This window comes from Sturnus vulgaris, chromosome W (assembly GCF_052056855.1).
Source record: "Sturnus vulgaris isolate bStuVul1 chromosome W, bStuVul1.hap1, whole genome shotgun sequence".
Classification (NCBI taxonomy): domain Eukaryota; kingdom Metazoa; phylum Chordata; class Aves; order Passeriformes; family Sturnidae; genus Sturnus; species Sturnus vulgaris.
The window spans coordinates 62,705,031-62,731,769 of NC_142282.1; the positions used below are offsets into that span (position 1 = coordinate 62,705,031).

The 26,739-nt window shown below is 37.9% G+C and overlaps 1 protein-coding gene across 3 annotated transcripts; it reads left to right on the forward strand.

The window, feature by feature from the left end:
• Positions 1 to 1,533: 1,533 nt before the first annotated feature.
• Positions 1,534 to 25,648, forward strand: LOC148220263 (mesoderm induction early response protein 3). 3 transcript variants are annotated; one of them, XM_088155683.1, is made up of 13 exons: positions 1,534 to 1,666; positions 2,376 to 2,400; positions 3,864 to 4,012; positions 8,382 to 8,516; positions 10,302 to 10,422; positions 12,604 to 12,689; positions 12,885 to 12,957; positions 15,076 to 15,227; positions 15,661 to 15,742; positions 19,295 to 19,389; positions 21,339 to 21,466; positions 21,646 to 21,791; positions 21,893 to 25,648. In XM_088155683.1, exons 1-13 carry the CDS (start codon positions 1,658 to 1,660, stop codon positions 22,348 to 22,350), a joined length of 1,659 nt encoding a protein of 552 aa, XP_088011809.1. In that variant the 5' UTR covers positions 1,534 to 1,657; the 3' UTR covers positions 22,351 to 25,648. The 3 variants fall into 3 exon arrangements, with proteins under 3 accessions (XP_088011809.1, XP_088011807.1, XP_088011808.1); XM_088155681.1 differs by lacking the exon at positions 1,534 to 1,666 and having other exon boundaries at positions 2,288 to 2,400; XM_088155682.1 differs by lacking the exon at positions 1,534 to 1,666 and having other exon boundaries at positions 2,288 to 2,400; positions 19,298 to 19,389.
• Positions 25,649 to 26,739: the final 1,091 nt, after the last annotated feature.

A 26,739-nucleotide genomic window follows, 5' to 3' on the forward strand; every position in this document is an offset into this window, starting at 1 on the left:
TCTGTGTATGTTACACATTCTGTGTTCATAGAAAGCTATTTTGCCTTGCCAGAGCTGAGCCTTCAAGGAAACAGGGATAGGAACTGGGTTTGCTCTCTCTGGAGTAAACAAAACTGAAAAGTGCTGAGGAACATTAGTTGGTTGAAATGGCATTCCAGATCAAAGGTAGAAAGTATTAAATCTTCCTTAATTTTCAAGCACATGCAGCACACTCTGACATAGCCTGTCTGTCACTGATCATTTTTACCTGATAACTCTAATCTGTGTATACAACTTTGGAAAAAGGCAGACAGATCAGAGTTCAGAGAACGAGGTACTGCTGGAGCTGCTTGTGAGAACTTTCCTGAAAAATGTGTTTCTGCAAAGTCTTGGGAATTTATTTTGCAAACATCTTACCCCTAGCTATATCAAGAGCAGGTATGTCTACATCTTAGGCTGCTGTGTTGTTTGGACAGTTGGAAGTAGACTAGACTCAGCAGTACAGCACCTGACACTAGTTAATTTACTCTGTTTCTCAGAGCAACAACAGAATAAATTAAAATGTATGGATCTTCATTACTTAAGTACCTAAACTAGCTTGGGATTTCTGCACTGTCTGCAAACCCAGTTTAGAAACTGTTCACTTCTGGATACAGCCTTTAAACTCCCAAATTCTCAGGATGGGACACAGTCTGGGGCACCATTGCAACTGAGTGTCACTGTGATGCACACTATTCCTCCAGCAGATCAATATTCTATATAGCAAGTATGGCAGATGCTATTTTGGCCAAAGGCAGAAACGTGTAATTCTAAAGTTAAAATCATGAGTCTTTATAGGCTGGGGTCAAGTTGAAAACGGCTAAATTCCCACTTCCTGTGCAGTGGGACAAAAAATAACCACTAAAAATGGAATAGATATTACTTTGTACATAAAACTCCTCAACTTTTATTTACAATATCCACTGCAAAGTAAATTTCACTTTCTCTGTTTAACCCACAGCAGGCAATCAACAACAACAACGTTTGTAGGCTTTGACATTTTGTTTTCTGCTTCAGACACTTAGGATGCAACCTGTTAGCATAACTACTCGACACCAGCACTTAGGAAGGGGCTTAATACGGAGTGAAGAGTAGGTCACAAACCCGGGTATTACTTGGCCGCAGGGTAATGTTTCCCCACAGCATTCCCGGCCCCGGAACAGGACTGCAAGTCGCAGCAGCCACAGACAAGCTGATTCAGACAGGCGCGGCATGGCGCCGAAACCAGGGGACGTCCGAGTTACCTTGGCTCCAGCCGGCCTCAGGGCCCCAGCGACTCCCGCTCACCTCGCCCCGTGACGGGCAGCTTCTGCTGGCCGAGGCTTCCCCGGGCGGGCGGCGAGGCGAGGCGAGGACAGCGGTTGGGGCCGCACTCCTCAAGCCTAGGCTCCGCAGCGGGCGTCCAGCGCCCTCTCCGGTCCGGGCAGGCAGAGCGCCTTCGCTAGCCAGAGCGGGAGGCCGTGGCGCCGCTGGAGGCGGGGTCCCGACAATTACCTCCTCCGCCCCAGTTCAGTTCTGCTGATCTCTCCGTTTCTTCCCTCCCTGGCTGTCTCCGGCTAGAACTCGGCGGCTGCCATTGGCTTAGCGGCCTCATCCGGGCACTCGGCGCAACCCTATTCCTCAGCTCGATCGTCCCAATATGGCGGAGGTGAGCGGGGAAAGCGGGCTGGGGCGTCAGAATTCGGCTGGTTCCCTGCGAGGTCCCGCTGCTGGCGGGCCTTCTTCACCCGCCTCACCATCCCCGTAAGGCGCTTCTGGGACGGCTCAGCGACGCGGGGTGGCCAGCGAGGCGACCTGCAATGCCTGGGCACTGGGAGTCTGCGTGACTAGGCCGCACGGCGAGTGCCGCGCAGCGCGGGTCCCGAGTTCGCCGCCCGTGGGCGGCCGACAAGCCGTGGCCAGACGCGCGATCGCCGTACCAAGCCACGGAGAGCACGGGACGAGCCAGTGGCTGCGCCGCCGCAGCGTGGGCGATGAAGAAACGCTCGGCGGGAGGGAGGAGAAGCGAGCCCTGGCCTGGCAGCGGGGAAGAGGCTGCTGGTCCGGCTCCCTCTGCCTGCCACTGTCATGTCCCACCGGGGTCGGAAGGAGTGGGAGCGCCGGGTCAGGCGAGGCTCCTTGGGGGGCTTTTGCCAGGGGAGGAGGAAAAAAGGAGAGCGACAGGCAAGGAACGAGCGAGAGAAGGAGGGATAGGAGAGGGTGAACACGATGGAGGGGCGAGTAGGGCGGGGGCTGGCGGGGGAAGGGAGCAACTCCAGGGGGGAGGGGATGGAAGGGGGCATGAAATGGAGACTCCCTACCTGCTGCTGGGTTGGTTGGAGCCCGTGTCTCACCTCATTCTTTTCTCTCCCTGCAAGGCTTCCTTTGGGAGTTCGAGCCCAGGTTCGTCTTTGCCCACCTTCTGCCCCAGTACCTAGCCTGCTGCCTGCATGCCGCTCTCTCCTTCCTCCTCCTTCCCGAACTTACCTTCTGTTGCCTCGTAGTTCTCCTAATGCTCCATGTAGCTTAACTGACTGCCTGATTTTAATGGGAGGTGTGCTCTGTGGAGTTCTTCCTTTACCTCTGGTCACAGTTAGTAATTGGCTGCTCAGAATCCAAAATGAAAATAAAGTTTTGTAGCATGTTTAAGACAGCATCTCAGTAAAACCATATAGCCTGGAGAGAGATCACTTCTGTTGCTGATAACTGCAGGGTTGTGTAAATTTTTGATTTCTTGATAATATCAGAAAACATTTAAAATCATAATGATATGTAATTGTTAAGGTTCTTTGGAATATTTACACAAGGAAGCCTATTTAACATCAGCAGGGCTACTCATGAAAAATATCTGGGGAGTGCATTTGCTTCTGTGTACCTACCTGCTCTTGGCACTGACTGAGCTCTAGTATGTAAGAACTAGAAGTGGAAACCAGAGGTGAAAGAGAAATAGCCTAGTCTGTTTTTTTTACTCCATTATGAAAGTCTTAAGAAAGTGAACGCTGAAAAACAAAACAACCCTGCATTTCAGTAATTTTCATTGTAGAACACTGACATTGCTGTACAGAATATTTGCATCTTAAAAACTTGTTGAATATAGTGCTTTCTAACAATTGCACTTAAAATAGCAACAGTACTTTTATGACTTATGAGTATCCTCTTGGGTAATGAAAAAGTGTCTGTTGGACCACAGAGCTGTCATAATGACTTGTTAATTACTGTGATCCATTAGAAATGGGTTTTTTTTATTATTTCTGGTATATTTCCCTCTATATTTCTTGAAACTCTGCTATGTTTGTTCTTTTTAGATCAATTACTAAGAATTAAATTAGTTTTATTAAAAGATTTCATCTGTGAGACTATTCTGAAGTGAGTCTTGCTGCTTATTTTGCTGTTGTTAGGAAACTTGTTTGCAACCTAAGTTAGCTGTTAATCAGTGAAAAGCTATGCTAGTTACCATATAAATAATATAAATAGAATCTGAGTCTATAAATCAGTGTCTTGCAGCATCTGAAATCTTGTGACGTGTATGCTATACTTTAATGATGATTTCCAGGATCTTTAAAACACTCTTTTATTCAGTAAAATGTTAATTTGGTACTGTACTTTCTGAAACTTTGTTTCAGTAGTTTAGATGCTTTTCACAAGTACTCTATACTGCAAGAGAGAAAACCGTATCTATTACAATACAAAAAGGGAAGGCCAGCTAAAATAGTTGAATTTTTCAGGTAGTTAAGAATTTGTTCCATTTATTCCATTGAGAGTTCTAACTATGTATGTAAAGACTCATTAAAGCTTATTTTTTTCTGTGATATAATTTCATATGTTGGTATAGAAAAAAAAATACTCAAATTAGGGTTTTTTGATAGTTGGCTCTTTATCCTCTGAGGATCATGACTTTGACCCTTCTGCTGAAATGCTGGTACATGATTATGATGATGAACGAACTCTTGATGAAGAGGAGGAAATGATGGAAGAAAACAAAAATTTCAGCTCTGAAATTGAAGATTTAGAAAAGGTAAGAGTGACTTGCTCTCTCCTAAATGTCCATATATGTTGTAGCTTTTTAGTGACGAGAACACTCAACCTGTTCTTTAGTTTGTATTGCATAATGCAATTTTCTGCAAAATGCCTTTGGAGTTGCTTTTTTTTTTAGGATACAGCAGTGCTTCCTCACAAAGAGGCTGACTTTAGCTTCTCAAAGTTATTAGTGTTAAGTTCAGATTCGTCTTTTTAATTTCATAACTTTTTTACTTTGGAAAAGAAATTACTGAAGCAGATTTTAAAGTCTTATTATCTAATATCACTTGTCACTTTTAAGTTTTATAAGTTGGAAATAAGTTTAAATTGTACATTAAGTGATAGCTAGCTGTGTTTCTTTCTGTTGGTCAGATTTTGGTTTTCCAATCTGGAATCACAGTCCTGTTTTACACATTTTTCACATTGATTTGCTACATAAATTGTAGTTCTATACCTCAGTTTCATCAGTTTGGCATTTGCTGGGTGTACGAAATGACCAGTGTGCTCCTTGGTTTTTCCTATTCCTTTTTACGTTCTTTAATTACATGTTTTTTCTGTTTCTATGTCTTGTTCATCTGTGTCAATGCATCACTCATTTTAAAATGCCTGTTGAATGCTAAATAGCCACAAACTGATGCTGCTTGCATTACCATTCAGTGACCCACTTACACCACTCAGCATAACTGCAGATTTTGATCAACAGACTTCCAGGAAAGTGTAATTTTTAGCATTAAATAGGAGGCTGTGCTTTTGTAGTCCATTTAAAAACAATTTTTTTTTAACTTCTGGGGTTTTTGTTTGTTTTGGTTTTGCCTTGCTACCTTTTACAGTTATATTTTTTGGTAATTATGAACTTGTAATTATAATAGCGAAGCAGCTTGCCATGTCTGGTGGTTAAAATGGAGTTGGTACTCCACAAAATGATCTTACTGCTTCTGTAAAAGAAGGAAAAAGAACTGAGAGCCACTCATCTTAAACACTTTAGTACTTTATGTCCCAATCCTGGAAAGACTTGGACATGAATTTGCATTTACCCATTGTGAAAAGTCTTTGCAGGGCTAAGACCTTAGTTGATTAAAGAAAACAAGTAGTTTAAATAGTGTATAAGTTCAACAAGAAATTCTTTAAGGTAATATAACTTTTAAAGGTATAAATTATTGGAAAATATTTCTAATTATTTGATAGCTTGGATCAAGTAACTAAAAAAATTTCCACAGTTTGTTTTATTAATGCTGTTAGAATGCAAGTATGATGATATTTAGTAAAATAATTCGATCAAAAGCTGTTGGAAAAAAGAAGTTATAAACTAAGCCTTTCTCTTGATTTTTGCTTCTATATCATTAGCTGTTTTTCTTGTATTACTTTCTGTACTGGTCTTGCCTGGGAGAGTTAATTTTCTTCCTAGTACCTAATATGGGGCTATGCTTTGGATTTGTGTTTAAGCAGTGTTGATAACACACTGATGTTGTAGTTATTGCTGAACAAAGCTTACACAGAGCCAAGGCCTTTTCTGCTTCTCACACTGCCCTGCTGCTCGGGGACTGGCTGAGCATTGGTCGGTTCGTGGTGAGCAACTGTTTTCATTTGGATAACTTGTGTTTCTTGGGCTTTACTTCCTCCCTCTTTTTATTTTTTCTTTTCCTTACAATTTTAAGAAATTATTATGTCTTTTTAAACATTAAACTGTTTTTATTTTAACCCACAAGTTTCTTTTTCACTCATTCAATTCTCTTCCCCCCATTCCATGGGGGAGGGAGGGAGCAGCTCTGTGGTGTTTAGTTGCCATCCAGGGTTAAGCCACAACAGGGCACAAATGGTTTGAGATAACAGATTTGACCATAACATTAGGAAGAATTTACATCTGTTAACATTTGCTGGTCATGATATTGATTTATCTATTCCTGATATTAGCTTGTCTGATCTATGCCATGCTGTCTTTTTTTGCTGTATGTGTTAAAGATTGGTGTTGGATTTTGCAGTTTGCTATGCTCTGTAGTGCTTAGTGATGTTTTGCCTGCAAGATTTATTATTAAAACACTGGCCTTGAGCTTAATCTGGTATTTGGGCTCTGTACTGAAGATTAATGTACTTCAGGTACCATCTCATGGAGACAATTAACAATTATACTTCTTCCTCTGAGAGATTTTTTTTTTGTGGAGGTAATACAAAATGGCACCTTCACTACCACCTTTCATCATGTTTTCTCCCTTGTTACAGTAACTCTTCAGTATCTTGAACATCCTTGGGTAGTCGAAATACTTCTATTTGTATTTCTTAGGAATATTACTTCAGCTTTTAATGGGGTTAACAAAGCTCTTTAGGAATATGACCCAGGCCCTGCAGCAGTGTGGTTATGGGTGGCAAGGCATGTGGGAGAATATGGACAGGTGTTTAGAAAGGTTTACACCTCCAATGGTCTGGAACTTCACTCCTGAACAAGTGCGGAATACTGATGAAGTGATAGAATATTTGGGGGGAAAGAAAAAGATGCCCTGGCTATTCCAAAGAGGCAGAAACAATGGAAGCAGAAGCCAACTTGTTTAGTAAGAGATGAAGAAGCTTCTCCTAACAGGGAGCAGGAGAGAAAATCAGAAGAGGTAGCCTCAAAAAGAAATATTAGCAGTATATGAAGGAGTTCAAGCAGCTTCAGAAGTAGTTGGTACTGAAGCACAGCTCCTTTGGCACCTCGATTTCCTGTGTTGGGCTGGATGTTCTAAGGCAGGGTCCCCTCTACACATCATGCAACTGATGCTACATGGAGTAAATGGGTTGCACTGATCACACAATGGGTTTGAATAGGAAACCCCAACCACCCAGGAATTCTGAAAATGATTGTGAACTGGTCGAAACTTCAATGTTGCCAAAGGAGGTGACTCGGGCTCAAGAGTCCCCACTATATAATAAACTACCAGAAAATGAAAAGCAATATGCCCTGTTTACAGATGGATCCTGTCATATTGTAGGAAAACATCAAAGTTGGAAAGTTGCCATGTGGAGTCCTACACAACAAGTTGTTGAAACTGCTGAAGGAGAAGGTGAATCGAGTCAGTTTGCAGAGGTGAAAGCCATCCAGCTGGCTGCAAATATTGCTGAACAAGAAAAATGACCAATACTTTATGTCTACACTGACTCAGGGATGGTGGCAAATGCCCTGTAGGGGTGGTTGCAATGATGGAAGCAGGATAACTGGCAGTGCAGAGATAAACTCATCTAGGCTGCTGCATTGTGGCAAGATATTGCTGCTTGGGCAGAGAACCTGGTTGTGAAGGTATGTCATGTAGATGCTCATGTACTCAAGAGTCAGGCCACTGAAGAACATTGAAACAATAAGCAGGTGGATCATGCTGCTGAGATTGAAGTGGCTCAGGTAGATCTGGACTGGGAACAGAAGGGTGACCTATTTATAGCTTGATGGGCCCATGGCACATCAGGATATATAGGAAGGGATGCAGCATACAAATGGGCTCATGATTGAGAGGTCAACTTGACTTGATGCCACTGCACAGGTTATCCATGAATGTTAAATGTATGCCATGATCAAACAAGCCAAGTGGCTGAATGGTGATGGGAAGCCACTGCTCGGGGATTAGCTGGGCATCAGTTGGTGGTGAGCAATTGTTTTCATTTGGATTATTTGTCTTTCTTGGGTTTTATATACCTCTTTCTTTGTTTTGTTGCGGTTCTCCTATTTTCCTTGCATTTAAAAAAGTTTATTTTTAATTATTAAACTGTCTTTATCTCAACTCATGAATTTCTTTCTCACTTTTACTGTTTCAGTTCTCACTTCCATCCCACTGAGGAGGAGTGAGTGAGTAAGCAGCTGTGTGGTAGTTGCTACTTGGAGTTAAACTACACCTTCTCTACAGTCATTATAAAATGTATTGTACAGAAGATGGAAAGGAGGGATAAAAGATTGCTACATTGGTTTATTTCTGTGGTGTTTTGTACACTTTCAACTGTAACTATATAGGACTAAAGTTTTCAGGTTTTTCTGCATTTCTTGTAAGGGGATTGTTAATGTTCCTAGTCTATATTCTGTCTTGAAGAAATATAGGCAAATCATGTTCTACAGTATGAATCAAATAAGGAGCAAATTTTTAATAATTATTCTTTAGTTTCAACTACTAAATGGTTTTCTTCAATAGTTTAATGAGAATTCATTATATGCCAAGAGACATGGTTATGAATTATTTCAGTCTCATGCCTGAAAATATTTTAGATTTTTAATCAAGATTCCTGCTTTCAATTAAGTTTTTCTTGTTTGTTTTTTACTTTTGTTTTTCAAAATATGTCTTATCCTTTTAGGTTTGAACTGTTTACAAGTATTTGGCAATATGTTGAAATGTTTGTAAATCTTCTTGTATTAGGAAGGAAACATGCCGTTGGAAGATTTACTGGCATTCTATGGCTATGAACCCACAATCCCAGTTATGGCTGGTTCCAGTGTAGATAGCTCTCCAAGTGAACTTGCAGATGAGCTTCCAGATATGACTCTAGATAAAGTAAGTCAGAACTGTTTTCCCCTGTATTACGGTTTAAAAGTAGAAATCTGTGTGACCTCAACTTATATTTCATTGTCTCTTGATGTTACAAAATACATATCTTTGTCAATTTCAACATACAATTAAGAGTTACTGTACTAGTGGTGAACTTGACAGTGTTAGGTTTATGGTTGGATTCAATTACCTTAAAGGTCTTTTCCAACCTAAATGATTCTGTGATTGTACTTTTAATTCTTTTTCAAAGATATTTAGGATCTGAATTTAATTATAATTATCACACAAATGCATAGCAACTTTACTGGCATTATATTATTACAATTGAGAAATGAATAAGGTAATGGTTCTTCTAAAACACATTCAGAGAACTTTAAATAGATTTCCTTTTATTTATTTTATAGAAGTGGGATTTTTTTCTGAAAAGTTCTGTATTTAATTTTAATGTAGGCAATGTCCAGAAATAATAATTCTGGCTTCGAACATACATGTCATCTATCAAACCTTCATGGATAACTTGAAAAGCACACTACTGGGTGCTTTGGAATGTTTCTTTCAAATGCATATAATTTGTAAAAAACTAATCTTTGGGGGTGAGAGATTGTTTTCTGTGCCATTACTGTATGTATCGCATTGTTGAATATAGAAACATGAAACTACAGTTTTTATGATTCACACACTAACTTTGAATTCTGAGATGAATCTGATTGTTTGCTATAAGGCATACAGCTAGTAGTTTGTATTATAAAATCTGTAGGTAGTAAGTACGTGTCTTTTTTTGCTTTCTATAAGTATGATGAAATTATAAACTCCATAGAAAGTATAGTGATGGCTCTGCACATCTGATTCTCATTAGGAGTCACCATTATGTTGAGGCTACAGGAATGTACTTGGCTTCTTGTCTCCCTAATCACTATACAGAGGGGTTCAAGTGTATCTGCTAGTGAAGGAAGTGTGTTTTTGCCCTCCCCCTTATTATCTTCTGTCTATTACCTGTAATTCTTCTCAGGAAAAAATCTATGCAAGTACCTGGCTTCTGTTTTTCTTGTTCACCCCCCCCTCCAAATTTAAGGGGTATCTGTGATGTAAATAATGACAGAATTTAAAATGTTTCCACTCACTTTTTATTTAAAACCACTTGGATGAACATCTGAGATTTGATGCTTGCAGGGGTTACTACTTGTGCATTTATTTTAATAGAAGACAAGGGGGAAATAAACTTCTGTGTTCAACTCTGAAATGAATGGTTGTTGCAGTTATGTTGAGGCGGACACAACTAGCACCATCACCAGTCTTTTATTAAAAACTTTTCATGCCTTCTCTCAGGCAGCTCCACACAGCACTGACTCCTTCCCTCTGCAAGTTTCTTTCTTCCTTCTCCATGACTGGCTAACCCCAAGCTGTCCCTCACACATCTTCTTACCTCCACACAGCCACCAGACTCTGGGTCTCAAAGTCTAACTTGTGGCTAGCTAGCCCACTCTTTTATAACACCCATCCTCATTGGGCAGGCAAGGCTGTTTTCACTCCTTGGTAATCAGTACAGCTGAAATTCATTGGGAAAGATTGCCTTCTGTACTATCCTTACAAACTATTCTCCTACAAATGGTTATATTTGTTTTGAGAATTAGGAGTGGATTAGCTTTTTAATAGTGAACAGTCTGCTAAAATTGCTTATGGTAAAATAATTAATTTTAATTAATGAGACTTACAATTTGCTGACTCTAAATGCTCACTAGTCTGTATTTAATAGTCTGTCTGAAGTTTTATTTTTGTATTTTAATGATGCAGGAGGAAATAGCTAAAGACCTCTTGTCAGGTGATGATGAAGAAACACAGTCCTCTGCTGATGACTTGACACCATCAGTTACTTCACACGAGGCTACTGACTTCTTTCCTCGGCCATTAAGATGTAGGAAACCTAATCTTATAATAGTACTCATAAAATATTACCATATACTATAAATTATATAGTTTTCTAGTTTAAAATATCAAAATTGCAGAGTGAGATTGAGAAATAGTGCTTTGCAGGATGTTATATGTGAATATTGTCTTTGGTTGGTATCATTGATTACCTAAAAGACCTATATTTAATATGGTGCTCAAAGCACAATCACAGTTAATTTTTCTAAAAATACAGTAGCTTTTCATAATTAATAGTTAATGTGTGTCAAGGAGCACTGTAATTTTCTGTGCATTGGTGAATGGCATAAATATGTAACCTGTTCTTTTAAATTAGTGTTTCTCTACAAAAATTTTTGCTGCTACTTTTAAGCCAGTGACTGCTCTATTCAGCCTATGGATGTGAACTGGAATTTGGTTTCTTTGTGATTATTTCCCTTGACACATTCAATGGTTTTCCATAGGAGTTCATGAGCCAGTGTTTTTATATGGGATGGGGCCTATGAACCCATGACCACCAAAATTTCACTACCCATGGAATTATTATGGGAAAGATCCAAGAACCATTGGTTCAATTATCCCACCTTGATGAGATATTCCTCGTTGCTCCAACTCTAGTACACCAGTGAACAAATGAACTGCAGTAGACAATGTGGAGGATTTTTATCACAAATTTAATTTGGCAAGTATTTTGAGCTTTTTCTGGGGGATTTCATCCCTCTAGAGAAAGGGGATGATAAAGGGCATGTGCTGTCTCAATCATCAGCAATTGTAGCCCTTTGCATGCTGCTGATTGTGTAATGTAAGGCATTTTTGAGAGATACAAAAAACTTGAAAAATTATAATGCCCTTTCTTAGTTAAGCAAACCCCAGTCTTGCTGGCACTTAAACATTGCTTGTAGACTGTTAATGAATATGACACTGAGTGTGGCAACTATATGGAAAAAAATTATTAGCCCCTTCATCTGACTCAGGATTAAGAAAGTCATCTTTGCTTTCAGCTATTGTGTTTTTTCTATCAGAATGTTGCTCTTTCTCTATTAGAACTTTTGACTGGGCATTTTAAAATCAAATATCCACCATGTCAGGGAGGGAAATGTCAGTTTTCTGTGCTGTTGACAGTTCCATCTTTTTTTTTTTCTGATCCCTGTCCATTTCTCTTAAGATAACATTCAATTTTAAGATAAACATGTCTAACACATAGGCCATTTTGTTAAATTTGGATTAATTGGAAAAAATAATTGCATATTATTATCCAGGCATGTTGCTTTTTCACGCATTCACGTTAGCTTCTTGCCTGCTATTTCTAACAGCAAAAAGAGATAGGCTGATGATTCTAGTAATGACTACAGAAGAGGAGCCTCAGTCTATCGTCTTGGGCATTGGCTTTGATGTTGACGATTCTATTTAGTTGTGATGAAGCTAAAATTGAAACCCTATTTATGAGCATGTTATTACTGAAAATTGAGAATATGAAATAGCTTTCATCTTATCAGAACTATAGATTCCATTCTGCTGGGGATAAAATAAAAAAATAGAATTACTTCAGAACCCAGAACCACAGAGTTCCAAATTCTAAAATATTAATTATTCTTTGGAGTACTGTATTTGAATTACTTGGAGTGCTCTGCTGTATTTCTTCCTAAGGAAAAAAATTAAAGAGGAGTAAGCAATCTTTTATTATCTTTTGTTTATTCTGTTTTCTGTTTATCTACATCTACTATATCTTTAGTCCTTGCTGAGGTAGCCTTGTTTAAAGGAATGTTTTGAATGCCAAATAAAACTTCAGATGAAAGGCTTCAGTAGGTAATAAAGACTTGCCTTCAACTTTCTTTGTGATTAACCCATGGCTAAGTCATAGCCCTGGAAGTTTTCTGTTTTTCTCATACCTTTTCTATAAGGTGTAAGCATTTATTGAAGAAAATCAATGAAGAAAAATGATCTAATTTCCTTTTGACTGTTAGAAATATTGTCTTAGTTGCAGTAATGGTAAATGTTTCACTTCTGCAATATGCAAGCACCAATGCTTTCTGACTTCATTCTAGTTTGATAGAAATGTAGATCAACAGACTGGTGATGAGTGTCTCCCAGAATAAAAGCAGGGCTCCTTTCAAAAGTAAAGGATATCTTGTAGTTGTATGTTTGAACTTAAAATTCTTCCTAGTTAAGACCAACTTATTTGTGTCTGAAGCAAACACTACGTGTGATGGAGATAAGGAATCAGATGATGAAGACATAGAGGCAGACAATGGTAATTCATCCGAAGATTTGAGAAAGGTAATAACTATATCTTAAGAAAAAGTTAAGAAAACTTTTACTATTTAAAAAATGCATTAAAATTTATAGTGCATATCTAAAATAGTACCTTAATTCTGAAATTATCTGCAAAATCCCATGTTAATGGAATTTGTAATGCTTCCATGCACAGAATATTAATACCCTTTTCTTATGATTTTTTTGTTACATCTTCAGGAAATAATGGTTGGTTCACAGTATCAGGCTGAAATTCCACCTTACCTTGGCAGATACAGTGATAATGAAAAGGGTAAGTTATTCTGTTTTAGTTTTTATCTTATACATAGCAGCTGATGGAAAAATGTTATTTAAATTTATAAGATAAATTCAATGATTTAATTAAAAAAAACCAAACCAACCAACAAACCCCTAGTCAACTGAAGTAATGCAACCACATAATTATATCTTAAAAGTGTGATTCTACAAGTTTGAGAGGATATTTTTGAGAATACATAGGAGGGTGGATTACAGTGTTAATTCTGAAGTATCTAGCAATATTAGGAGGCAACAAACTGTGGGTCAAGAAGTAAATATTTTCATCAGGATATCATAACTGGGCTATGAACATGTAAGTTTACATTGAAGATCTTCAGTATTTTTCTTTGCTTCTTCTTAAGCAAGCACAACAGTGTGGGTTACAAAATGGTTATGAAAAACAAAGCAATGAACTATTTGAATTTTCCATAGCATGAGTAGAAGATGTAGGTCTCGATATACCTTGTCTTTAAAAAAAATGCTTTAACTATAATATTATTGCTGTGTAAATTTAGGTAAAAACTGAAATTGTGCCAGAGTAGAAGAAATAACTTTATTTAATAGAGTTTTATTTGGTACCTTTAGAAACCTTCACTGGCTGGAAGCATTAGCAAATGAACATCTCTTGTGTTGCTTAAGAGATCTATGGAAGTTTTCTATTTTCTATGATTTGAGCACGATGCTTACTGGTTGCAAGAAATAGAAGAGTGAAAACCAGTTTTATCTGAATAGTCCTTTTACTATTTACACATCTTGACTTGGTCAAGAACTAGAGAAGGGCCAATAACCTGAGGATGATCAGGAAGGCATTAATCTGACAACTTTCTCTGGAACAAGCTGGTGCTAGGGAGAATCAGAGAGAGTATTGTTCACTGGCATAGCCAGGAACAAAGAGGTAGCTACCAGATGGGAGAGCCTGAGGAGTTCCTCTTGAGAATATCAGGCATGGATTCCAGCAAAAAGTGCTGGGTTGTCTTGGTTGACAATGGAGATTGAAGCTGAGCTCAGCAATGCTTGAAGAGGGTGGAGGATTCTGTAAAAGCCTCTTTTGTACTCTCTGAAGAGATTGTGATGGCAAACAGGGGTTTATATTTCTGCTGTGAAGTCCCAGCTACTGAAATTGTGCTAGAAAGCAGTTCTGCTCTTCTATAAACCTTACACTTGTATAATGTCTGAAAGCTTTCAATGTTCTTAAGTCATAACAGAACTTTAGGAGATGCAATTTTATTCTTCACTTTAGCTTAATATTCTTTCCTGCAGTTATATGAGAGATTTGAGAATCTTCTTCATCTCTTCTAGTGTAACTGCCATTATACTTGGGTGTGTTTGAATTTAATAACACTAATTTGTATTGCCAAGAAAGTACATAAAGCATTATGCATAAACACATCTATTGATCAGAGTAAAGGATTTAGTTTAATCTAGAATTTAAATGTGTTTGTGCATAGACAAGGGTTCAGGCCAACTCTTGAATATTTCCAATATATTTCAAATAAACTACTTAAGAGGTGCATACATGATTTCAGTATATTATGAAGGAGGACTATATGTCTTGATTGCTTGCAAAATAGTTAACAGCATTCAGTTGTTAGCGAATGGAAAAAGAAATTACCACATTGAGACCTAGATTTTCATTCTGCTAAGTTTTAGCAAATTTTAGTTGAAAATAACCAGTTAGCTGCCACCTCTTTTTTATTTTATATGCAGTATTTGAAATATTAAAGTACACTTTTTATTGTAAACTATAGCTTATTTGTTGTAAACATCTGAATAAAACTGAGTGGTTTTGCTAGTTTTTTTAATATAAAGATTAATGCATATGCATAATTTGACTTGAATCATCTACCTGCCAACAAGCTACTCCTCTGTAGAGATTCTGTCTCAAGAGCCAGTCCCTTATGTCATCGTCATGGAACCTGAAATCTCTTCACCATACCACACTGCAGTCTCTCTCTAAACTAAGGCTTTTGGGGGAAAAAATGAGCTGCAATTTGAAAGTGGCATGACAGTACTTGATTTGATTACTTCTGTATTCCTGTTCTTTGTGAAATATCTTTTTATGTTCTAGCCTTAAAAATGTCACACTTGCCATAAATTAATTCTGTTTTAACAGCCTATGAAAATGAAGACCATTTACTTTGGAAACCTGACGTGATCTCAGAAAGTAAAGTTAAAGAATACCTTTTTGAAACCTCCTTAAGAGCAGGAAATGAAAATATGATTGGCAGAATTCCTGAAGGACTACATACACGTGACAATGAACAAGTATATTTTATATCCTGTTCCATTTGTGACACATTGCTTTGTAATTAATGTGTTCTCCTTCTCTGCCTTGTATTATAAAGGCAGCAATATTTTTTTTTAATTGGATGTTACTGGGGTCAGGATATTATTTGTAATTTTAAACATATGCTTAAAATTGAGTATTTGAATGTTGGCAGTGTGATCTATGATGTTTCCAATTGGCATGCTGTTGACAAATCCATCTTTTCTAATTATTACATATAATGTTTTACATTTGCTTAATTAAACCTTAACATTTGGATGGTTTTGCTTTTGATTATTTTAATATTTTCATCCTGTATAAAGATATATCCTCTTTTTACATTAGATATGTTCAATGAAAGGCTTGTTTCAGAAGTTTAGATAGGATTTTTGCGAACTTTAACTCTTTCTAAAGACAACTTCTATTTTATAGGCACTATATGAACTTCTCAAAAGTAGCCATAATGTTAAAGAAGCAATTGAGAGATACTGCTCAAATGGAAAGGCATCTCAGGGTGAGTATCTGCTTTTTAAGAAACATATCTTTGGAGGGGGTAGAAAACACATGAGTAAGATTCAGATTAATAAGCACATCCCTTTCCATGCTGTCTTTAGCACAGATTACTCATAGAATCATAGAATATGCTGAATTGGAAGAGACCCACAAGGATCATGAAAGTCCAACTCCTGTCCTTGCACAGGACACCCCAAAAATCCAACCAAACGGTCCTTGAGTTCTGGCAGCCTTGGGGCCATGAACATTCCCTGGGGAGCCTCTTCCAGTGCCCGGCCACCCTCTGAGTGAAGAACCTTTTCCTAATATCCAGCCCAAACGTCCCCTGACACAGCTCAAGCTGTTCCCTTGGTCACCAGAGAAGAGATCAGTATCTGCCCCTCCTCTTTCCCTCACAAAGAAGTTGTAGACTCCAATGAGGTCTGACCTCAGTCTTCTCTTTTCCAGGCTGAACAAGCCAAGTGACCTCAGATCCTTCTTGTACAGCTTCCCTCAAGGCCCTTCACCATCTTTGTTGCCCTCCTTTGGACACTCTCTATTAGCTTTATACATTTCTTATATTGTGGTGCCCAAAACTGCCCCCAGGACTTGAGGTGAAGCCACCTCAGTGCAGAGTAGACTGGGACAATCACCTCCCTTTGACTGGCTGGCAATGCTGTGCCTGATGCACTCCAGGACAGAGTTGGTCCTCCTGGTTGCCAGGGCACTGCTGACTTCTATTCAACTTGCCATTGACCAGGACCCTCAGGTCCCTTTCTGTGGCACTGCTTTCCAGCATCTTGTTCTCCAGTCCGTTTGTACATTCAGTGTTGCCCCATCCCAGGTGCACATTCCAGGACTTTCCCTTATTGAACCTGATACAGTTGGTGATTGCCCAGTCCTCTAATTGGTCAAGGTCTCTCTGCAGGGTCTCTCTGCCCTCAAGGAAATCAACAGCTTCTCAGAGTTTTTTATCATATGCAAACTTACTTAACATCCCTTCCAGTCCTGTGTCCAAGTCATTAGTGAAGATGTTGAAGAGCACAGGGCCTAAGATGGAGCTCTGTGGAACCCCACTAGTGGCAGGTGGTCAGTCTGATGTCACCCCATTCACTATAACCCTTTGTGCCCAACCCATGAACCAGTTGCTCACCCATCGCATGTTGTGTTTATCCAGCTGTGGGCTGGACATTTTGTCCACAAGGATCCTGGGAGAGACAGTGTTGAAAGCTTTACAGAATCCAAAAATATGACATCGATTGGCTTCCTTTGATCAACTAGGTGGGTAATTTTGTCATAAAAGGAAATCAGGTTTGATAAGCAGGACTTTCCCCTCATGAAGCTGTGCTGGCTATGATGGCTGTGATCGATTACTGCATTGTCCTTCAGATGTTTTTCAATAATTCCCATTAGGTATATAACTCAGATTAGGTATAATCTGATGTTGTAATAAATGATGCAAGACTCCATTTTCTTCATGTGGGAAAAGCCAATTCTTTATTCACATAATGCATTTCTATACAGTTTTTACAGACCTTGTGTTTGACTCCAATTGGCTATTAGTTTTCTTACTACTTCATTTATTGGTCAGAAGGTGATTTTGTGTGTACATGCTAAGGTTCAAGTGTTCGCATTGTTCTTTTGTGGGTTCTCATGGGACAAACCCTATTGTTTACACAGGTGCACTTGTTTTTCACCCAGGAATAGGTTGTTGTGTTAATGAATCTTTCATACCAAGATTGTTTTCACATGGGAACTTGCAAAGTATTTAGCTGCACTTAGAAGTTGTAGGCCAGCTATTAATTTAGTAGAGCAGGCCTGATTTTATAAGGCCTCTCTTTTATAATTTTGCTACCTGTCTACAACAATCTCACTGTTGGCCAGATGGAGATTTCTGCTAAAGAAGTTTGCAATTTGTATAAAGGTTGCAGGATCAAATTTTACATCTTTTCTTTCCTTCTTTTTTCCATTTTTTTTCCATTTTATGAATGATACAGACTGAGGAGAAGGGAGGGGGGGTGTTGTAATTTTGCTCCCATAAGGCAGTTCTCCCCCACATTATAGTACCTTTTTGAGATAATGATCAATTATAAACTGATGACATTTATATGAGAATCAGGAGAACATAGCTGATAATATGAGTGAGCTCACTCTTCATGACTGTGCTAACATTGTGCTATGTCAACCCTAAACTTGGTTCTACTGTATAATTCTCTAGGTCTATGGTAGAGTGTGGAGAGTTTTGCTTGAGTTTACAGTGGAAAACAATTTTGTTTGTCCCTAACTTTATTATTCCCTTAAATAAAAATCAGTGTATCATTTAGCTAAGATAGTTCTTTGTCCTGTAGTTTGACACATGTTCCATAAAGCAGAAATGGCCTATGAGCCCCAGTGTAAGTTTGTATTCTGTAGGATATTCCCTACTCAGAACTGGATCCAAGGGGAATTTGAATGTTTATATTAGGTGCTCTGAAAGCTTAAGTATTTAAGATAAAAGTGAAGGGAACAATAAGGAATATCAGATCAGTGTTTCAGAAAGCTCTTCTATGAGAGATTGTGTGTTAGAGACCCAAACTCTGTCCTAAGGACTAGCACTCGTCCTCTCCCAGGCCCCAAGTCAGACGATGCTTATATTGTCATTAAAAATGATGAAGGATGATAATACTGTTGATGCCTGTCTCTTAGAATAATCATTGTGCAATGATCTATACCCACTGAAGTTCACTGCTATTCTTAATATGCGTTAAAAATCTACATCTCCCAAGATAATTTCATAACAGTGAGACTTTACATGGGCATCTCCTCTTTGAAGCTTGAGAATTCTGTAGTAAGGAGTGCAAAATTAATGGACTTGTAGTGGAATGATTATCACCTTCATCTGAAAGCAGCAAGCTCTTTGTTCCAGTGTCTGCTTCCAGAAATGTTTGAAATGTGATTGTTGGTTGGTTTTTGTTCTCCACCCTCATTGGCTTTAAATGACAACTGAATAGATCACTACTATGAATATAAGATGCCTGAAATATTCCTTCTTTATTATATATAGACACAAAGCCATAATCAAGATAGGGAAGCAACAAAACTTGAGACAAAACTGACCTACTCAAATAGTTTGAGCTACTTTATTTTAAAGCCTTTATTCCTTTTTAGTTTTTTGGTTTTGTTTTGTTTAATTTGTAAAACTAAAATTCACTTCTGTCTTTAAAAAGTCAGAGGCTGTTCCAACAGCCACTGTTCTTTGTATCTGATGCAAGAAGGAATATTCAGAAAAATAATGATGTTAACAAATCTTTGAAGATTTTTTATGACAAACTTCTTAAGAAATAATAAATCAAGTCTTTTGAATGTCCTTTGCCCTCCAGGGTAAAATACTTCAGTAATCAGACTCTTTTGTAAGTCTTTATAAGCAGGAATACTAGATTTCCGGTAGGATATCTTTACATTAGATGAAAGAACATGGGTCAAAATAACTGAACTGTTGGGGTTTTTTTAGACTGTGTTTGGATGTTCAGGTATTAGCAACACAAAGATTAATGAGTGAAAATAAGTTTATCATGCTACTTTTGCACTTGTCTAGAAGAGATGACAGCATGGACAGAAGAAGAATGTAGAAGCTTTGAACATGCACTTCTGATTTATGGAAAAGACTTTCATCTCATACAGAAAAACAAGGTTAGTATTTTACAGTTAAATGGAAGAATTGGTAGATGATATGATGCTCAATGTAAAAGCAATGCCTTTTTCAGAAACTATGCAAAAGAGTGAAATAAGAGCCAACATATTAAAACTAGCTTGGTGTTTCCGTGCTAATTTTGCTTCTGATGCCATTGGAGAAAAGCTAGGTGTTACAACATGAGTCAGTCTTTGAAATCAACTCATGTTGATATTGCTTCCATATAGAGGTGTATGATTTTCATACCATGTCTGTGATAGGGAAAAATACATCTTTATTTTTGTCACTCAGAAGGTCTAATTCTACAGAAACAGGCTTAGCTCTTTGTGTTTTCAGAAAGTGTAGTCATCCATCAGTACTCTGGTTTCTGACCAACAATGGAGTTCTAATCTTGATCTGAATTGCTTCTGATTAATTCCTCTGTGCCTGAAGAATAGGAATTGGGCTTTTTTTTTTACTCAAGTATATGTATCATTTGGTACAGTTGCCAGTATATGTGTTTCCAAACTTTCTGTACATCTCCTGTATGTTTTAATACCACCTTGAGGTTTTGTACTGGTTGTGACTGGGATAGAATTAATTTTCTTTGTAGTAGCTTGTATGGGCTATGCTTTGGACTTGTGCTGGAAACAGTGTTGATAAGACACGAATGTTTTAGTTATTGCTGAGTAGAGCTTATGTAGAGTCTAAGCCTTTTCTCCTCAGGCTATCCTGCCAGCGAGGAGGCTGGGGGTGCACAAGGAGTTGGGAGGGGACACAGCTGGGACAGCTGACCCCAACTGACCAGGGGTTTTCCAGACCATATGACATCCTGCTCAGTAATAAAATTGGGGGGTGAAGGTTGGTGGGTGGGGGCTGCTGTGGCTTGAGGATTGGCTGGGCATCAATTGGTTGATGGTGAGCAGTTGGATTTTTATGTATTGCTTGTTTTTCTTGGGTTTTATTTTCCTCTTTTTTAGCATTTTTATTTTTAATTAGTAAACTGTCTTTATCTCAACCCATGAGTTTTCTCACTTTTGCCCTTCTAATTCTTCCCCCCCATCCCACTGGAGGGGGGAAGTGAGCAAACAGCTCTGCAGTGCTTAGTTGCTGGTGGGGGTTAAATCACAAGTTTTTTCTTTAGGAGACTGGTGCTTTTGTTGTATTTCAGGTAAACTTTAAAGGGTTGTGGTTGCTGTTCAACAACAGTCAGTTAATCCTGTTCAACACTTGGTTTAACCTATCCTATGCTAAATATCTGTGTGTTTCAAATTTTAAATGGACCTTATCCATACAAAGTAATTCACCAGAGATACAAATAAATAATTTTAAAATATATTTTCCAAAGTGCAGCAAAGCGTATGAGTTGGTCTGGCACTATGGACCAGAATTTTCCAAGTACCCAATGTCTTTTCTGCTTCACTTTTCTTGGGTCATTCAGTTGCTCAGTGTTTTACTTCTCAAGAGAGTCTGTCCCATAGTTAAAAAAATTGCTATGTAGGTTATGAACCAAAATGCTTCAGATGTAGATACAGTTTCAGTCTAGTTTAAAAAAGCAAACCTAAACAAAATAATGCATACAATAGAACAGATGTAGTAATTATTTAGAATAGAATATACTGTTTCAGTTGGATGAGACCTACAATGATCATCTAGTCCAACTGCTTGACCACTTCATGGCTTGCCAAAAGTTCCAGCATGTTTTTAAGGGCATTGTCCAAATGCATCTTAAACAATGGCAGGCTGAGGCATCAACCACCTCTCTAGGAAGCCCATTCCAGTGTTTGACCACTCTCTCGGTAAAGAAATTTGAAACTGTAGATCTCTTTTTCAGGTCTTCTAATTTAATTTGTTTGTTATAGATGCTAGAACAGTAAAACTAACAATATTGCAGGAATATGGGGACTGGGGAGATGACAAAACATAATGCTTTGCATTTATCTTGTCAATTCTTCTTGCCTTCTTTTAGGTAAGAACCAGAACAGTTGCTGAGTGTGTGGCTTTCTATTACATGTGGAAAAAGTCAGAACGTTATGATTACTTTGCTCAGCAAACAAGATTTGGAAAGAAGAGGTATAACCATCATCCTGGAGTTACGTAAGTAAAATATCCTTGGAATGTTTTATGTTGCAAATTGCAAATGTAAAAGATGAGTTTTCTTCCCATCATTGCATTGTAAAGCTGCAGTGACTATGGCAACTGAGAATAAATCCATCATCATTTTTAGGCCTTGTTTTCCTGTTAAATAACCCATTATGAATGCCATATTCTTAAAGGGACTACATGGATCGTTTGGTAGATGAAGCAGAAGCTCTTGGTGGATCAGTACATTCTTCAGCCTTAACATCTAATACTCGAACAGAAAGCATTCCTGATCAACAGCTAAGCATTCTGAACTCTATCACTGCCAATGAGTTGACAGGTAAATCAAGGGAAAAAAAAACCAAAGAAAACCCACAAACTTTTTGTTGTAACTATATAAACAACTATTTCATTTACATTTTATGTTCATCTGTTTTCCAGCACTGACAAACAGTGTAGCTACAGTCTGTCACACTTCGGCTGTGAACTGCCTGGATGATGCCTTCCCTCCTATGGACAGCTTACCCCGAGCACCAGTTAATCATGTGCCTGTCGGAACAGAAGAATTGCTTAACTTGCCTAGCAATGGTGAAAGTGATTGTTTTAATTTATTTGAGACTGGCTTTTATCACTCAGAGTTAAACCCAGGGAACATGTGCAGTGAGGAGACAGAAAGACCTGCAAAGAGATTGAAAATGGGGATTGCTGTCCCAGAATCTTTCATGAATGATGTCTCTGTAAATAACCTTGGTGTGGACTTTGAGAACCACACACACCATATTGCCAGTGCCAAAATGGCTGTTTCAGTGGCTGACTTCAGCAGTCTATCTGCAAATGAGACAAATGGTTTTATAAATACCCATACTCTTCACCAACATACTGCCCTTCACTCAGAATGACTGTGGAAAACTAAACAAAGAGTGAGTACTTTATACAGTAGTAGTAAACTTGATGGGAACTATCAGGTTTGCTTAGTCTTTCACTGGAAGTTTGAATTTTGACATCAGTGATGTCTTTTTATGTATAGAACTATATCTTGATTTACCAAGAGTAATTTCTTTTTTCAGTCCATAAATGTGGAGATGTTTGGCAGAGTTTGGAACTAAGAGAACTCTGTGGTGCAGCTTTAAGATCTGCTTCAAATTTATTTTAAAGCCTAGAGAGAGAGGCCACCATTTCAAAACCAGCACAGAAGTTCTGAACTGATTGGAATGGCTTTTTAGTCAAAGTTACTTTTGCCATAATGGATGCAGTGTAATAACAGTGTTTACAGGTACCGTTCCTGATCCCTGCTCAATGTAGCATTTTATTTTATTTTTTCTTATAAAGACAGGGATGGATTTCTTTAACTTAAACTGCACAAACATACAAGGATATTTTTTAAATGGAACCTTCTCTCATGTGATACTAAACTAGAGCACTTCAGTTTAAAAAACCAGCAATTTCATCTTGGTGGAAGCTAGCACAAGGGACATAACATGAATAAATTATGAAGACCTATATTTGGAGGCTGTTGCAAAATTATAGGCCATGGCTACCTTACACAGAAGTAATTATGCTGCCAGAGGTATCTGTGTACTTTAAACTTACTGGCTTAAACAGATATATTTTAGGCTATTGTATTCAGATGAGTTTTGTCCAAAACTTTGAAGATTAGTGCACCTGTGTAACTTAACTTTCCTAAGACAGCTGGTGTATAAAGCTACAGTCTGCACACCTTAGGATTTACCACTAAACAGTCTGCATTTTGGAAGACACATTGTTTGGAGCACTGCAGTTCAAAGTGTTACAATTTTGAGGGACTATCTAGTTTATATGGAAGTAGTAGAACCTTGAAGTATGTATTTCAAAGTTTTTCTTCGGTGTGGATTGCATTTATTTGTTTAGCAAGTCATTAGCTCAAAAATAGCACTTCACTACTTTTGGTCAAATAGAAAAGGATGAGTAAAAATATCTCCCATAAAAGCAACTATTTAAACTCAATAAATTCTTATTTTGACCATTGAGTGCAATTTAGCCATTCATGAAGTTTTCTTTAAAATGTTAGCTCTAATTCTTGTGGGAGAACATCAGTAGGATTACCCCTTTCCCTCCATACTTTTTCTTTGCACTGTTCCTATGACAAATTTAATTGCCACAAACTTGTTTTGATTATTAAAGTGATTATGCTTGCATTGTTGGTATTTGTAATAGTTGCTTCAAGGTTATGCTGAGTAATTAGAAAGTAGTGACTTTAATATTTGAAAGGGAAGAGGGTATTATGCTTACTGTGAACTGCATTGACATCCTAAGTTATGGATGCAGTGTATGGAGTTTTCTTTACAGCACTGCAGTGAAGATTACTTTAAAGCATTTATGCAATAGCACATTTATCGTATTAAAACAAATTAGTTTAGCACAGTGGACAAAAGTAAAGAATTTTGTAATCAGTTCTTAACTTATGCATCTGAAATATCGAATTCTAGTAAGTACACAGTAAATAGTGGATAGCCTTGGCCCTGTGTTGTATTCTGACATTTTTAGCCAAGTTATCAGCTTCTTGCTGCTGTGTTTTGTGCTGAACTGTGTAACTTGTTTCTTTTCTTTATGAATAGACATATTTTATGTAATTTTGTAAAATACTGGTCATAATCGTTCATTGTTATACATTCACATCTATGGGTTTACAGTGAGTGGCTGGTCTGTATAAAAATCATTATGCAAAGATGACTGAATGCTTATAACAGTTGCGTTTAAATGAACATGCCCATTCTCATTAGCTGATGCAGTAATATATTCAATTAATCTATGCATTGCTGGGCTCTTAATGTAGACAGACTTGTCTAAGGCTTGGGTTGTCAGCAAGTTGAATTGACACTTTAGTTATTTAATAAAGACTTTTGACCAAAATTCAGAAAATTATGGGAGAAAAGTTAATTTCAGCTAGTCTAATAGATTTTTAAATTCTGATCTTATTTAGCTTGTTGGCTAGCTAGCTGTTATCATTTACTTTTAAATCCTTGTTAAAATGAGGCAATAATTTGCAAGATTTTGTAAATACTTAATTCTTCATAACTTTTTAGATATCTATTTCAATATTTTCTGACTACTTGTGTGTATAGTAACATTTTTGTGCATGCTTGATGTGACATTCATAAATTTGTACCACAATAACTTTCTCCATGTAAAATAGCTATTTATTGAATTTTTCATTTAGAAGTTGGATTTAATTATTTTTCTCTCAGTTGAAACGTTTAAAATGGAGAAGTTGTTACTGTTTATTAAAAGAATTGTCTTTTGAAAGTCAGCATGAAAATAACTGAATTGCAACCATATGAAGAAATTATATTGCCTTGGTTCTTTGATGGTGAAGCACAATTCTTATAACAAACTGTGATTAATTCTTTGTCCTCTGCTATACTTGTCATACAAACAAACCAAAAATCCATAACAGGCAATTGCAGTGTTGGTAAATGTATCCTTTTAATGTACAGGGAATCTGAAGGGGATAGTTGATTCATTTAGAAGTGTAACTTGGTGCTGTGATTATAGCAATACTTTTACTTTGGTTACTCATATGTCATCTTCTCATGTTAGGTTTTTAAAGGTTTAGTTTTCCTCTTGCCATGGTCAAAGTACTAAATTGTGTACTATTAGGTCAATGAATTGTGTAATTGTTTCCTGGTTTTAACTTTTAAAACTGAGGATCAAAAATGTATAAAAACTTCAGATCAAGTAGAACGTGCTAGTACTTAATTTAACCAAAGTCTTTAGGTAAGTATTTCAACTTTTAATGTAAACTAATATATAAACTGATTAACAGGGACACTCTTTGCCCAGCACTACAAGCACATTGTCTACAGATGGGGAAACTAAATACAGTAATTTATAAAATAATAACAAGGTTACTATTTTTTTATTCCTATTTTTCATTGGAAGAAGGAAAATACTATCAGTTGTAAAATACAGAAGGTATGGTTATAGTCCTCTTAATAAAACAGATTCCAGTTATTCAAAGTACCTTGTGCATAACAACAAATTTCGTGACAATCGGGACATGATTTTAATATCAGATGTTCAAGAGGAAGTTGCTATTGCATTGGTTTTAATATTTGTACATAAACACCGATTTTTATTTTTTTTAGCATTATTTTCTATTTGTTGTACTTTAATACAGGTGTACAATTCCAGAAATAAATGTCTGGGAACTTTTCTTTATTTGTGATGCAGATATATGAAAAGCTTGGTTAGCTACTCTCTTTTCAGAAATACATAGCAATACCTCTCAACGCATTTTAAGATACTCTGGGTCCTCCTGAAGTGCACATACCACTCTATAAGCAGCTGGGAGAAGTCTCACAAGCATTACCCTTTGTTCTTGCAGGGGACTTCAACTTACCAGATGTCTGCTGAAAGCACAATACAGGGGAGAGGAAATAGCGTAGGAGGTGGTATGGTTTAACCCCAGCCGACAACTATGTACATGCAGGAAAAGCCCAGACTGTTTTCCCCCAGCATGTTTAATGTGCACTACAGGAACTATCCCCTTCTGCATTACATACAAGTTTTGATTGGGCAGGGCCAGCCCAATTGGCAGATCCTCTGGTGTTGACTAACCAGGTGCCTTTTGTTAAGTGTATATTCCAATGTTTGAAGGTCCCACTAGCCATTGCTCTCAGTGTCATCTTTAACAGTCCATTATATTTTTAATGTTTCCAGAGGCTGGTGCACAATAGAGAATGTGATACACCCACTCAGAGCCATGTTCTTTGGCCCTAATGTCTATGAGGTTGTTTCAGAAATTAGTCCTGTTATCTGACTCAGTTCTTTCTGCTGTGGCATTTTGCCATAAGACTTGCTTTTCAAGGCTCAGGACAGTATTCTGGGCAGTGCCATGGGGCACAAGGTATATTTCCAGCCATCCTGTGGTTGCTTCCAGCATTGTCACGGCTTTGGGGGAGTGATATAGTCAATCTGCCACGTCTCCCCATACTTATATTTCAGTCGCTGTCCTCCATACCACATAGGCTTTAACCACTTGGCTGTGCTTGATTGCAGCGCATGTTTCACATTCATGGATAACCTGTGTGATAGTGTCCATGGGTGAGTTGACTCCTCCAACTAAAAGTTGCATCTCTTCCCCTTATGTTGCTAATCCAAATTGACCTGAGCCACTTCAATCCCAGCACCCTGATCCACCTGCTGGTTGTTACGATGTTCTTTGGTGGCCTGACTTGAGTACATGAGCATCTATATGCTGTACTTTCACAACTGGATTTTCTGCCCAGGCAGTGCTATCATAGAATGGC